Source organism: Myotis myotis, unplaced genomic scaffold (genome assembly GCF_014108235.1).
Source record: "Myotis myotis isolate mMyoMyo1 unplaced genomic scaffold, mMyoMyo1.p scaffold_m19_p_1, whole genome shotgun sequence".
NCBI classification, from domain to species: Eukaryota; Metazoa; Chordata; class Mammalia; order Chiroptera; family Vespertilionidae; genus Myotis; species Myotis myotis.
Window position 1 is genome coordinate 166392810 of NW_023416313.1, and position 15627 is coordinate 166408436.

Consider the following 15627-nt stretch of genomic DNA (forward strand, 5'->3'; position numbering starts at 1 on the left):
CAGGGACCATCTCAAATGCCATAATCTGCTCTGAAAGCCTTTTCTCATTGCCCAGCTAGAAGCTGTCTCTACCTCTTGGAGTTTATTACACTGATGGATTTGACTATTTGCTGTAGGTATACATCATTTTCTACCATGTGTTATGATTACTCATCTCCCAGTTTCAACTGAGAGTCTCACAAAGTGTGTTTGACAAAACAGTAGTTCCAGACAGAAGCTGAACAATAAATTTGAAAATGCTGCCTGCTCTAGTGCCCACCTTAGGAATTTCAGTGAGGATGAAGAAAAATGAATGTGTATGATAAATGTCTAAAGGTGGAATTAGCAGGACTTGAAAACTGGAGGCTGTGAGGGTAAGACAGAATGAGTGGTCTAGAACAGCGGTCGCCAACCTTTCAGACTTCACAGACCACCAGTGGTCTGCTGACCACCGGTGGGCGACCGCTGGTCTAGAATGACATTTGGATTTCTGACCTGAACAGCTGGGAACTGCCATTCACTGAGAACTCAAAAGGAGGGAGCGGAGGTGCCAGTGTCTAATGATGTCTGGCTTGCAACAGTTAAATTGAATATCTTAGTGGAGAGTGGCAGTCAGAAGATAAAAGGCCAAACCCATGGCTTTCTTGGTTCTCATCTTCCTTGAATAATCCCCGAGTTCTGACAGTTTTGTCCAACCTCTTTCTCCTCGAAACTCTCCCCTCCTTCCCCATCTTCTCTCCATCCTGCTCCTCACGCTGCTAGTTCTGTCCCTGAAGCCTTTTATTCCTCTGCCTCCATGAAATACCTAAAGGTGGCACACTCTAAGCCTCTCCTCTTCTTGCTCCACACCCTCATTTGGGTAGCCTTGTTCATTCCCGGTGTCTTGATGATCACAGCAGCAAAAAATGATCTCTCTTCAGCCCTACCTATTCGACATCCTCCAGGAGATTCCCACCTGGATGCTTTGAAGTCACCTTGAATGCAACACATGCAAAACGGAACTCACCTCCAAATGCTTCCTGCTCCCCACTCCCTCCTCTGATGGGTCGCACATCTTTCCCCATTGTTATTGCCACTGCCTTTGTTCCCAAAGGCTTCGCCCCTGAGCTCCCTTTTCCCAGTCACTCTCCTTTTGGGTCCTCTCTGAGCACTGAAGCCCATATAATCTTTCTAAAACATACCTCTGGTTTGTCATTCCCCTATTTAAAAAAAAAAAAATCCATAGTTTTCTGTTGGAAAACCCAACTTTTCAGACATTATACAACTTTTTTTAAAAAAATATATTTTATTGAATTTTTACAGAGAGGAAGGGAGAGAGATAGAGAGTTAGAAACATCGATGAGAGAGGAACATCGATCAGCTGCCTCCTGCACATCTCCTACTGGGGATGTGCCTGCAACCCAGGTACATGCCCTTGACCGGAATCGAACCTGGGACCTTTCAGTCCGCAAGCCAACGCTCTATCCACTGAGCCAAACCGGTTTCGGCTATACAACTTTGTAATAGCATCCGTTCATCTTATTTTTTCTCAGACCTCCTACAGATACCCCATGCCCTCTCCCACCAAGTCAAATTGCTCACTCCTTCCCAAACGCATCCTCCACTTCCCACCTCCGTGCCTCCCCTCCTGTCAGTGTCTTTGCCCAGAATGCTCTTCCTCCATCTCTGCCTGTGAAAACACAAATGATTTAGTTAAGACTCAGTGAAGATGCCGCCTCCTTCATGAAACCCTCTCTAACCACCTCAAATGGAAGGAGTTCACTTTCCTCCCTCAACTCCCACATGCTTTACTTGCATCATTTTGGCGTCATTTATTATACACTGGCCAATATCATAGACATGTGTGTGGCCATCTTTGTTCTCCTCTCACCTTTCATATTAGAACCTCCTCATGTAAGAATTATGTCTTATTCAGAAAAGGTACTAAAAGAGCCTGGCCTGGGAGTCAGGAGACCTGAGTCTTAGTCCTTGCTCTGCCGCTGATGAGCCCTGTGACCTTGGATAGCTTAGCTTGCCATGAAACAGAACTTTGCAGTCTAATATATCAGTCTGTGTCCCAAGTCCAGGGTTAAAGGAACCATGCTGAGGAGAGGGGAAGGAGGAGGCAATGTTTTTCAAGGCCCTAGAGTTGGCAGAGGTAAAAAAAAAAAAAAAAAAAAAAAAAAAAAAAAAAAAAATCAAGTTTGAATTATACATCTCGCCATTTCCTAATGAATGATTCATAGAAATTATGATCTGACGACACTGAGGGGAAAATCCAATTTCTGAGGTTGTCCTTATTGCCCTTGGGCTTTTTCCTCAGGTTGCTTGCCTTCCATCACTTCTTCCCTTCTAACTAGAGGGCGTTTCCAATCCCCAAACAAACCCTTCTAAAAAGTTACTTATACGTTAGTTGTTAAAAATCTTAATGCATTTCCTATGAAATGAAGGTCTGGACAATGGTAGGATGCCATGGTTAGGATACCAAGTTAGCCTGGAAACGACCTTTAGCCCAGAGAGCACCTGAGGTCGAAACTGCTGCCAGTACCTGATCTACAAGTAAGCACTAGTAGCACATGGCTAATTAGCCCCATGGTCATTCCCATCACTTGAGATCCCCATGTGGAAGCCTGAGGAGTATTGTTTGGATCAGGGTAAGAGAGTGAACTATAATATTTAGAGAATCTGTGGGTTTAAAGAAGAAAATTTGAGAAAATTAGAAGGAGCTTAGGTTTATTTTTCAGACTAATCAATTGTCTATTCTTCTATTCATTGTTTCCTCCTAATGCACATCCCAGGCTTATGCACTTCGTCCCGCGGACTCGGGGCTTCTCGGCCTCAGTAGTACTACTGACACTTTGGGCCTGAGAATTCTGTGTTCTGTCTCCATGAGTGGGCTGTCCTTTCCTTTGTGTCTTCCTGTTGTGTCCTCCTACCATTGTCACTTCTTTTGTTTGCCAGCTGCTTCTGGATTTCCCATTAACTTGCTTAAGCCATCTGTCCTCCCTAACTTCAGGGGCAGGAAGTGGGAAGAAGATGGCTAGCTGATACTGGTGGTGTCTGACCATGATGAACTCTCAACCTGTATGTACCCTGGGGCCAGGTCCCAGGCAAGTGGCCAGGCCTCCTAAGGGGAGGGGCTGGAGAGGCAGCTAGCCAGGCTAAATTCTCAGCAAAGGGCTCCCAGAATTGGGAGAGATTCTAGTGTGAAAATGGAGCCTAGATCCAGGGGTGCCTCCCATGTAACTATCAACATTCTTAACAATGAACTGGCCGAAACCGGTTTGGCTCAGTGGATAGAGCGTCGGCCTGCGGACTGAAAGGTCCCAGGTTCGATTCCGGTCAAGGGCATGTACCTGGGTTGCGGGCACATCCCCAATAGGAGATGTGCAGGAGGCAGCTGATCGATGTTTCTCTCTCATCGATGTTTCTCTCTATCTCTCTCCCTTCCTCTCTGTAAAAAATCAATAAAATATATATATAAAAAAATTGGTTCTTAACTCAGAAGGCAACAGATAGCTTTAAAAAAAAAAACAAACAAACAAACAAAAAAAACAACAATGAACTGATGGCCAGAGGCCATTTTCCCATTTGGGGACATAAAATGAGCCCCCTGTTCACTATGTGATACCGGTTAGAGGTTTGGAGGTGAATAATGACCAAAATTAAAGCAGGAAATGACTTGGTGTTAGATTTCATAATATTTTTAATGGCCCTAGCCGGTTTGGCTCAGTGGATAGAGCACCAGCCCATGAACCAAAGGGTCCTGAGTTTGATTCCAGTCAAGGGGACATACCTTGGTTGGAGGCTTGATCACTAGCCCTTGCTGCGGTGTAAGTGGGAGAGATGTGAGAGATGTTTCTCTCTCTGTCTTTCTCCCTCCCTTCCACTCTCTCTAAAAAAACAATCAATGGAAAAATATGCTCAGGTGAGGATTAACACAAAAATATATATTTTTTTAATGTCATCTTGTACACCTAAGTTTATGGTTGCAAATTTATACATACTTATCATCATTGCTATGATATCAATAAATTTCTGTTATTCCGACCTCAACCAATGTTCTCAATCAACATTCCAGCTCTTTGAGACCTGTCGACTTTTCCAAATACCTCCTTGCAAAACCCTCCCATCGCATGTACCAGCTATATGTGGGCAGCAGTGAGGCCTGTATCTTTTGGTCTCCATGATCTTAATATGTCAATGCAAATATGACCAGATCCCTGAGCCCCAAAGCTTGTATCTTTTAGGAGAGGGGAGGAAACGCCAGCTACCTCACATGCCTGCAGCTGGTGGGAAGGGGTGAGGAGTCACCTTGCTTCATGAGCTGTGTGCAACATTTTATCACTGTCCTCGAGATGGGGCTGTCACATTGGGAACTGTATTGGGAACAGGGTTGATTCAATATAATCACAGAGACATGATATTGGCTTTAAAGTGGTATGAAAATGGAAATGAGACGACAAGCCATACTGAGAAGACAAGCCCAAAGGGTTGTGGAAGATGAATGAAATGTTGTACAAGTACTGGTCCAACAAGGACATGTTACCACCCATAAACAAAAAGGTGGACTTGGTAAAAGCAATGCCCTTTGGGCTCCTTGCCGCTCCCTCCTTGCTCTCTTTTCCCTTCTCACTGATTTTTAAATACAGTTTTCCTATTAGAAAAAATGTTTTCATTCTGGTCTTTTAAAAAGCACACGCGCAGCATTTTAATCAAGCAGACACATCTGCATTGCATGTTCAGGGAGTGGGGGAAGGTGAAGCAAGATACGGGTAGAAAATAGAGCATTGTACACAGTTCATGTCTGGGCTCCACCACTAAGCTGCTGTGTGCATGGGGCAAGTCGCTTTACATCTCTGACCCTGTTTCCTCAACTAAAACTAAGGTTCTGAACTTGGTCATCTCTAAGACTCTTTTCTTCTAGTTAACATTCTAGTGGCCAGGGGTGGTCAAGGACTGGACAGATCAAACCATGTGTGAGGGTTTAAAGAGAATAACAGGACTGGCTGGCATGGCTCAGTGTCAACCTATGAACCAGGAGGTCACGGTTCGATTCCCAGCCAGGGCACATGCCTGGGATGTGGGCTCAATCCCCAGTGTGGGGCTTGCAGGAGGCAGCCGATCAATGATTCTCTCTCATCATTGATGTTTCTATCTCTCTCTCCCTCTCCCTTCCTCTCTGAAATAAAAAAAAAAATGTTTTTGGTTTTTTTTAAAGAGAGAGAATAACAGGAACAACAGGTCAAATCTGCCAGGGTTTTCCTAAGCTCTAGCAAAATCAAGTCCTACATCTACTCCAAGAAAGAAAGAGGAAAAACAACACAATATTCTCAAGGCCAAATTGTCAGTTTTAGCTGGAATTATTTCCTCCCACCCCTTCTACCTCCTTTTTAACCACCAATGACTTAGAACAGAGAGAAATTAGCAGTGGGCTGTGCGTGCCTGACCCACACCTCTCAGGTCTGCCTTTATTTTGCATGGACCGTGGGACTGTCTCTTCAGGGATTTCCTGGAGTTACAAATCTCCCTCTTTCAAGGTTAGAGTTACCAGACTGCCTGTGGTGTAGCAGGGCCTTTTTCTCTTAGCACTTTGTCTATAGAAAATAGAGAAAGGTTAACTCACTCCGGCTGCTTCTACAGTCCTCAGGTTGAACACCGAGCCCCAACCTGGCCTGGCTGATTAGACCACGTGAGTGATGCTAAGTTCTCAGGATCCCAGCCACCATCATTCACCCTGGCCTGCCCTGGACCAGCCTGCCCTCTGCCCCCCACCTACACCCCCCATAATCCTACACGCAGATGCTATTCTACAACCTGACTCCTCTCTCACTATTTCTCTGAAATTGACCACCTGCGCCCATGCCAGTATAACATACCCCTTTCTGCTTGACTAGTGAAGCCAGCTCAGTGTTAGTAAGAGGGTGCCAAGGGCATTCCTTCTCCTCTCTATTAACAAAGAAACGTAAAAAGTTATTTCCTTCAGGAAACTGCCCTGAATCTGTTTCCTAACCAAAAGAGATCCTAAGAGAAGGATACTTAAGACCAGTGGGAAAGGAGACCTGGCGTCTCCGGATCTCAGGCAGCATTTTGTTCAAACTTCTTGTTTTAAATCTGAGAAAAGCAGAGAGGTAAGGTGACTCACCCAAGGTCACACAGCTATTTAATGTGAGGGCCATTACTCTAACCCAGATCTTGTCACACCTAGACCTGTGCACTCCTGTGAAAAAGATACTTGGGCAGACAGAACATTGTAGCTCTGTGGACTACATCTAATCTAGACAACAGACAGCACTAACCTAGTAGCTCAGTGTTAAGACACAATATTAGACACAGAAGGATAGACAATAAGAGTATGCTGTGATATTTACAAAGGAAGTAAAGAAAATACCTCAATACAAATTTGTATTTGCATACAAAGCTGATGAGCCCAATACCCAAGGACGTCTATGTGGGCAAACACATCGCAGTTAATGTTCTGGGGAACTGTTATGATTGAATTACATCGCCCAAAAAGGTAGGTTGAAGTCAACCCCAAGAACCCGTGAATGCAACCTTATTTGGAGGTAGAGTCTTTGCAGATGTAATCAGGTTAAGATGCAGTCATGCTGAATTCATATGGGCCCTACCCCAGGGTCTGGTGTCCTTATAAGATGAGGGAAATTTGAACGTGGACACACAGGAGAGAAAGCCACGTGAAGAGGAGGCAGAGATTAGAGTCATGTATCCACAAGTCAAGGAATGCCAAGGACTGCTGATTTCAGAGTTCTAGTCTCCGGAATTGCAAGAGAATAACTATCTGTTGTTGTAAGCCACCCAGTTTGTGATATTTGTCACCACCGCCCTAGGACACTAACACGGTCTAAGGAATTGGTTGGGCTGGGCTGGGCTGAAGTGAGGAGACTGAAATCATGCAAATGAATGCGACCCAGCAAGCTCTAAGGGTCGTTCCTGTAATAAAGCTCCCCTGCACAGTGTGGTCCTCCACACACACTACTCCACTCGCACACTTCCAGGACGCCTGGAAGGAGACGAGCAATGGAGGGAGACAAGCCTGGGTTTGAATCCTGTCTGCTACTTGGGTTGTAAAGGGCAGATAACTGACTTCTGGGGTCTCAGTGCCCTCACTTGGAGAAGGCAGCCTCCCTCCGAGGGTCAGTGTGAGAACTAATATGTTCACCTGTCGCAGCAGGGTTTCTCTGTCTTTGCTTTATGTAGTCTTTGAACTAAATTACAGGCAATTTGGGGGGTTGGGGACGGGAAAGTTTAAACACTTCCCACTGGAGAAAGGAGCCTGGAGTCATTCAACGCTGGTGCTGGGGGGCACCGCGAAGGCCATGAAGACCAAGCCGCTCATTTCAGAGGTGAGCACACCCGTCACGTTGTATGTTTTCCACACTCACCACAGACATGGGGGGCACCTGGGAGGCCTCCAGGTGGATGTCTGCTGATGGGTGAAGTGACGTGGGGAGACCTCAGGAAAAAATGAGACTTAATCTTACGGCGAAAATAAACCATTTGGCATCGTGGGGCAGACTTTACTCACCTCACTACTTTGCTCAGACCTGGCTGGCTGTTTCTGGCCCAGCACCTCTCAAAGGATGACTTGCTGGCCATCTCCCTTGAGTGACCTCCAGGGTGTGCAAGGCCTGAGCTTAAATGAAAGTGACTCGAAATTAGGTGCTCAGGATTTCTAAGTATTTTCAGCTGTCTAACTGAGTCTACGTCAAGAGACCAAAAGAAGAGTCATTTTTAAAAAGGATATTTAACCCAAAGTCAGCTGTAACTTAGAGGGCAAATACAGTTCCTATTGGAAAGATAAAATGTGCAAGGAAACATAATGAACTATGCCATTTTTAGCCCCCGCACAATATACCTGCCATCCCCACCCAGGCCACTGCCTTTCTTACTTCCCCTGCTGTATTGCTCTCCTAACACCTACTGCACATGACATATTCTACTGACTTGTTTATTCAATATTCAACCAGAGCCCATCTCTGCTTCCTAGAATGTAAGTCCCACCAAGGCCCAGACCTGGTCTCTTTTATTCACATATGTATCCCCAGGGCCTGTCACATAAATTGGTTCACAATACATATTCGTTGAATACATGAGTGAATGAATAAACAAGTAAGTTTTGGGGGGGAGGGGAGCAGTCATATGATGCGGATGAGGAAGTGAAATATGTGGCCGCCTCTTGTCTATAAAATCTGTCCCTATGCGACTCACCATTAAGAATATCCCTGTCACTTCTATGCCTTGCTTCCACCATCACCGAGTAACCTTTGGTTTAAGTCTTCCTATGTACCTGTTCCTATATAGGGATCACAATTTTGGTTCGGTATTTTTCACTGTAAATTAATAGGTTTCCATTTCATTTTTTTTTTTTAAATTGGTTCACATCTCAAAGAATCCTGAGGAACAGAATCTCAACCACGAGGAAAACCTGTGGTGAAAAGAGCCCAGAATGGCACGCAAGGGACTGGGGTTCTGGATCTGTCCTTTTAACTTCTGTGTGACCTTTAAAAAATCACTTATCTGGGCTTCAGTTTCTCTGTAGGGACATTGAACTTGATCACTTCTGAGCCCCTGCCATCTTTCAAAGTTAGGATTCTATAAAAATTATTAAAGTAAGCTCTTCTGTGTGTTTCGACTTCTTAAGAGAGGTGTCAACTGGTACCTCACATCACTGTCTAATGGCAAAATAGGATGGGTCATGGGTCAGCACTCTTCCTGGGGTCTGTTGTCATCCCAGGGAAAGACAGATGGGCTTCTCATTAAAAATGCAAAATGCCAGTGGAGGCACTCACCAGGGACAATGGAGAGCACACAGCAACTCTTGCCATTTAAAATGGTACAGGTGGTGCCTGGGTGTGGGGAGGTGGAAGGCAGTACCAGAGGGGAGGAAAGGCACAGCAGAAGGTAGGGGATGTCTCGGTGATGGGAAGGCAGGTGCCAAGACCATGGGTTTGGAGAGGCAGTCATTTTCCTTTTAGGACCGAGCAGACACTTACGCTTGGCAAATGAGACTGTGCCCATGAACTTTCAGTAGATACATGAAGCTATTTCCAGTATGAGTCATGTCATTGTGGAGGAGAGCAAGAGCTGAGTGTCCCATAAGTTCATCTTCCTTAGAGGTTTTAATTATCCATCTTCCAAGGCTGCCCCAAGCCTGCTCTCTTTGTAACCCCCTCAATGTTCGTTATTGGTCTTCCTAGAGATTTTAATTGCCTATTTATAATACAGTGATCGGGCTAGCTCTGAAATTTACACCTTCACATGAGACTCCTCACCTGAGTGCTAGTCTTAAGTGACAGCCTACTTACAAATAAGTTCCACTTGGATAACATCACTTTAAATGTAACATGTCAAGGGCAAACGTAGCATGAGTCTCCCCAATTCACTCGGCTTCTATCACTGGCTTCACTACTCTTATTCTGAGACTTAAGTCTGAAGGTATTTTTCACTCCTCACAATCCCCTTCATCAGCCTTTCCCCCAACTTCCATAAACAGCAAGCACAAACTCACCAATCTGCCCACTGCTCAATAAATGTTGACCATTCCGTGATTTGTATTATGACCTGAAATGATCTGACCCATCACCCAAAGCTGCGAAGGTTTCTCACAGTTTCTCTCACACTCATCTCCTTTCTCTCATCGCTACCTTCACCCATGTTTTCATCCTTCTTTCCTGAACTTTCTTTCTTATTGACCTTCCAATCTCCAATTTCTCCTGGCTTCAATTCATCACAATCCACAGGTTGATCTTTTTGAAACCATTTTGGTGAAGTCACAGTTTACCTACAAACCTACAAGGGATCTAGTCATTGTTTAAAAACTCCTCATTCGACATCTAAGAGCTTTCTTTGGTCAACTGCTCCCTTCTTCCTAAGCTATCCATGATCTATACTGGCCTCTTTCTGACTCGTATTTGTTTGAGCCCCAGCTATGTACCACCCCTCATTACAGCATGCCTGGAAGTCCATTATCTTGTCATGTCTGCATGTATCTGATCCTGGGCTCTCTCCGACCTAACAGCCCCTTCTCTCAGGAAAGCCCAGCCTCTGTGATGCTGGCCTGCAGCCACCACAGTCATGCCTACCTTTAGGCTGTGCTCATATTCTTGCCCTGCTAGGAATCTCCTCCCCTCTGCCAATCCAGATGTGTTCTCTCTTCCAAGATGCACCTTCCCCTGAAGGGGCCTCATGAATAAATCCCAGATCACAACCGTCCATCTTTCTGATTTCCCTCAGCCTTCTCACACTAGATATCTATTACTAGGTATCTCTCTCTTTTTATTTCACATGCACTCGTTGATCTCCTCAATTGAAAGGTGAGCTCCAGAAGGGCAAGGACCAAATCTACTTCTTTCACCCAGACCTGGACTGGGCAAGAGCAGATGCAAAGCCAGCAAGGACCTTGGCTTTGCACACAGCTCCTGGACAAGTCGCACTTGCCTCAGTGCAGGCAATAAATGCAAAAATGCGCACCAAAGACCTAAGACTGGCTCCTCATACAAGACTAGAGACTTGGCCATGTTTTGAGACATGTTTGTTAAATGCTAAATTGAAATTTAAAGTATAATTCAAGTTCCTTACACAGCATGTATTCCTCTAGCACAGAAATCTCTCCCGAAGTACAATGGCCGGTATAACCTACCGGGTCTCAATCACTAATCAGATTTGAAATTCTGGACTCTTCTTGGCCAGAATGCTAGGTCCAGTGGGGACAAGAAGGCGCTATCTCCCTGTCCCGATCAGAAGTTGCCCCCACACCTGGCAACTACCCTAAGTTAGCACTAGTTCATGCCCTTGAACCAAAGTTGTGCGACTCCAGCACAAGTCAGGTATTTGCAGAGCGGGTAAGCCCGGCTCCCCTCCTGCCCTGGGTCCAGTTGCACAATGTCCTGTCCAAACCTAGCCCACAGCCCGGTGATGTGCGGCACCCCGCAGAAAGCAGAGAAGAGGCCCCTGTCTGTGCCCAGGAGCCCTCGGGCGTGCAGAGAGGGAGACGGAAACGGACTCACCTTCACACAGTAGGTCATGCCCATCCCCAACAGGTGCTGCAGGAAGTGCCTGTCCTGCCGGCTCCCGGGGGTCGGGTCCCCAGGGCCCGGGAGGGGGCAGGCATCGGGAGTTAGGGCGCTTGCCCTGCGCCCCACCACGTCCTGCTGCTGCGGAGGTGCAGACCCGGACCTATTTAGACTGTTTTCGGGTGAAGCCGGGCTGCTGGGAGCCGGATCCTGGCTTTCCTGGAGCTTCAGCCGGGGCACCTCTTTGGTCCCCAAGCAAAAGTTTTTCAGACTCAGCAAGGCGGCTGGGTTGGCCAGCTTCACGCTGGCCATCCGCGGGATCAAGGTGCACAGTGGGGTGGGGCTCTCCTGGGACGGCGAGGGAGCATCTTCAGCCGGCAAGTGAGGGGCCAGGGCGGGGTAGGGAGGCTGCGGGGAGCCCTTGTTCCCGACGGAGCCTCCGGGGCTGCCTTCGTCCAAGGACGTGACGGACTCGTTCCGAAAGCGGCTGTACTTGGCCCTGTGCAGCATCCCGGGGTGCCCGAAGAGTCCTACATGCAGCGCGAGTCCTGCCAAGCCGTCCGGGCTGCGTTCTCGCATAGCCTTGGCAGCGCTGAGACTGGACACTGTGGCATCAATCGCCGCTCGTCTGCTAGATAACCGGTGCGGAAAGCAAATGTCTCCACGCCCCGTGCGGCTCGCGGCGGCCACCTCTTCGGCTGGGCGGCCGAGCCCTTGGGGGTGACAGCCGAGAGGGAAGACGGCTCCCCAGCTCCCAGCCCTCCCCCGGTCCGGGCGGCAGCACCCGGTGTCCTCGCCTGGATTCCTCGCCGGGTCAGCCTCGGTTGGGTCCCGGCTCGCGGCGGCGGGGACCACTCAAGGCCAACTCTTGGGAGCAGAACCCGGCCCCGCACCGGCCCGCGGGTCCCGCAGCCTCGCCTGCGGTGCTGGAGGTTGCAGAAATATTCAGCGCCCCCACCCCCACCCCCACCCCCAGCCGCCCCGCGGCACACAGGAACTTTCAAACCTGCTCCCTCCGGCTCCCACAGGGCGGGGCAATGACTGGCCTATTAACCCTTTGTTCCAGTGATTGTCCATTTAAAAAAGAAAAAGAAAAGGTCTATAGGAGCCAAAGGGCTTTCTGCCTGAGTTTCTTGATTCTAATGGCTGCCCTCTCTTGGAAGATCTTGTCTTGCATTCCGTCTGGGCCACAAGCCAGGAGAACTAGTGGCCGGAGCTGCTCGGCATTATTTCAGGGACTTGTGGTCCCTCCGAGTTCCTCGCATCCCCTCCTGCCGGCCCGCCCTGGCCCAGAGCATCCGTCCCTCTCAGAGCTTCTTTCGGGAGCGCGGCGGCGGCGGCGGCGGAAGGCTGAGATGTGCGGGATGGTACGCAGAGTGTTGAAATTTTTATGAATGAACTTTGCTGAATGAATTTCTCTGTGTGTGCAAGCTAATAAATCTGTGAATGGGGCTGAGAATAGCTGTAATTGACTGATGGTCTCAGGGGTGCTTGGTTTTTATCCAATCAGGCGGCAGCTTGGTGACTCATGCACCATAAATATACTAAAGCTAGTAGCCAGGAGAAAGCAGGCTGGAGGGAGAGAGTCTCTGTTGCCATCTCTGATGAAAGGGTTAAAAGGAGAGGCCATCGTTTACTATCAGTCACCGGTAAGCTGGGCAGCAGCAGGTTAAAAGGTCCGGTTTCTTTCTTGCTGAGATGGTCAGGAAAACCAAGCAGAAGAGCTAAAAACGAGATGCATTGTTCCACGGATATTAGGACATATGGTACACAACTCCTGCGGGAAGCCAGTGATGCATTTTTCTTAGAAACATAGTCCTTTTTTATTGATTGCTGGTTTCATCTCCCGTCTGGTGCAACTTCCTGTACCTATCAACTGCTTGCTGAAGACATGATGACAACTGCAAGAGGCTTAGCAACACAGGAAGCCAGGAAGGAAGCCCGGGGAGGGAAACGCTGGCTCTTTCAGGAATGGGGAAGAGGAAGCTGCTGAAACACTGGGAGGATGTGGAAATCACAGGCCAGAAGAAACAAGAAAACCTCTGCTGAAGGTGACATTTGCTGGTGGGCCAAGGCTCTTGCGTGTGAAACTGTTCATTCACTCATTCAAAAATTAAAAAATAAATCTCACTGGCAACCACAGGAATCAGGGACGCCCCCTTCATGGTCTTATTGCTCATAAGGCTGCGTTCGGCTCAGGTGTGCATGACTTCAGAGGCCTGGGGTCCTTTGGGATCCAAACACAGGCTCTGAATTAAATGGTTGCTGTGACCACCCAAAAAGGCATGCTCACTGGCTTCCTGCTCCCCCACGGAAATAATGCCTCTTCACATCTCCCGTTAGGATGTGTTTTTCCTTGGGAAGGCCCCCTTGTATCTTCCTAAACCTTCCATTCAGTCCTTGCTGACCTCCTCCCTGGGAAGGGTGTGGCTAAATCCGTTGTAAGTCAGGCTCTGGGCAAGATTGTGAAGCAATCTCCCTCTCTCCTTTTCCCCCTTCTCTCCTCCCCTCCCGCGGACTCCCTCCTTGCTATCCCAGCCCCCTTTTGCTATGCTGCTTGAGAAAGTTACTTTACCACTCTGTGCCCTCATGTGTTAGGAGGAGCCTCTAATGGCAATGTTATGAGGGCTCCTGAGATAATTCTAATTTCTGCAAAGCACTTGGCACCATGCTTCATACAGTGCCTGGCCCAGGAGTACCCGCCAGGCCACCTGCCCCTGAAGCTGGTACTCTTCCCCCTACACTCTACTCCCTTCTGGGCAATGGGAAGAAAAACTAGCACACATTGGAAGCCAAGAAAGCCAACGCTGTCCAAAGAAACAGCTTCCTCACAATGGTGTGGGCCAGAACAATAGCAGCCCGCCTGGCTGTGTGGGCCCTTGCTGAGGTCTTTCAGACTGGAGGAGAGCCAGGTGGCCAGGTGCGCACCTCGCCAGTCAGACTCCAGGGCCTCAGACCAGCCACATGGCTCAGGAGGAGTGAGTCCTAGGAGAGAGTTGGAGGGGAGGGGCATCAGGTGGGACTGGACAAGCAGCCATGGCCACCGTGGGCTGCTTCTGTCCCACGGGACCCTGGAGATACTGACTCCGCTAGGCAGCTCTGCCAGGCCTTTTGTGAGGGTGAAAGAAACCAGACCGGCAACTGGGGGTGGGGGAACCTCCTCAGAGACCACACCAGCCCAGCTGGGCTGCTCTCAGCACAAAGGCAGGGCTGAGAAGCTGCCCCAACAGCCCAAGAAAAGGCTCATTAGTTGAGTGGATTTCCATTCCAGGTAGGTGCGTAGGCAAAGCATACCGTTCCCTCTTTCCCAGGACATTAGAATATCCTTTTCAAACAATAATGATGAAACTAATATTAAGAAGCGCTACTATTGCCAAAACCGGTTTGGCTCAGTGGATAGAGTGTCGGCCTGTGGACTGAAGGGTCCCAGGTTCGATTCCGGTCAAGGGCATGTACCTGGGTTGCGGGCACATCCCCAGTGGGAGATGTGCTGGAGGCAGCTGATCGATGTTTCTCTCTCATCGATGTTTCTAACTCTCTATCTCTCTCCCTTCCTCTCTGTAAAAAATCAATAAAATATATTTAAAAAAAAAAAAGAAGCGCTACTATTTGGAACACAAGGCAGTCTACTGGTGTTAAAACAACAACAAACAAAACACACAGCACTTGCCCAGCTGGTGTGGCTCAGCAGTTCAGTGTAGACCCAGGAACCAAGAGGTCACCAGTTCAATTCCCCGTCATGGCACATACCGAGGTTGCGGGCTAGATCCCCAGTATTTCTATCTCTCTATCCCTCTCCCTTCCTCTCTCTCTCTCTAAATATCAATTTATAAAAACATATTTAAAGAAAACCGCAAAATTTAACCAAGTAAATCTGGATACCTAGTTGATTTTATTGAACAATTCAGGAAGCATCCCAACTAGCAATTGGAAGGGTGCTCCAAGGGGTTGTACAAAATGGAGGGTCTTTTTAGGAAGCTGGGTCGGGGGCAAGAGAGCTATTAGCCAGAAAGAAAAGGAAGGATTACTTTGGGGGAGGGGCACCTTTTCCTTGGAGGAAAGAGAAGGGGAAGGGCTTTATTATATAGGGAGCCTCTTCTTTCTATGGGGGATGGAGAGGGCCTATGTGACATATTACCTTACTGGTCCTTGACCAAAAAATTCCCTACTGGTTGATTAAGATTGTTTCTGGGAGAGGTTGAAACTGCAATTAGATCAGGTCTTAAATCTAGGTTTGGTATCATGGGCTTTTAACTCGAGTGACGCCATTTGGGGCCTGTGGTTTTTTTCCCTTTAACACCTGCGTTCTCATTTAATCATTATAATAACTTTTGGGGGCTGGGACTACTTTCATCGCCATCTTACACATGTGGAAAAGAGTCTCAGAGCAGGTTCAGTGACTGGACCAGGGTCCCTGCTGGTTGAACGATGATGCAGGGGCCCTCCAGCAGCTCTGCTTGGCTGCGAGGCCTGTGCTGTAGCCACTGCACTCGCTGCCTCATGGACACCAGGGAGCCCAAGCCTACATCCCAGGCCTGTCACCTCCACGTTGCAGAACCCTAGGCTCCGAGTGTACAGTAAGCCACCCTGGTTTACTGGCTCATCTAAGCCCCACAGCCAGTTAGAGGTGGATCTA

At 48.1% G+C, this 15627-nt stretch overlaps 1 protein-coding gene across 1 annotated transcript in view; it reads right to left on the reverse strand.

Annotated features, from left to right (window-relative positions):
* SHC4 (SHC adaptor protein 4) overlaps positions 1-11570 on the reverse strand; it is a 112688-nt gene extending 101118 nt beyond the window's left edge. The window contains exon 1 of the mRNA XM_036300798.1: positions 10986-11570. Coding sequence (XP_036156691.1) covers positions 10986-11570 — 585 coding nt within the window. The remainder of the gene's footprint in view (positions 1-10985) is intronic.
* Between the last annotated feature and the right edge of the window lie 4057 nt (positions 11571-15627).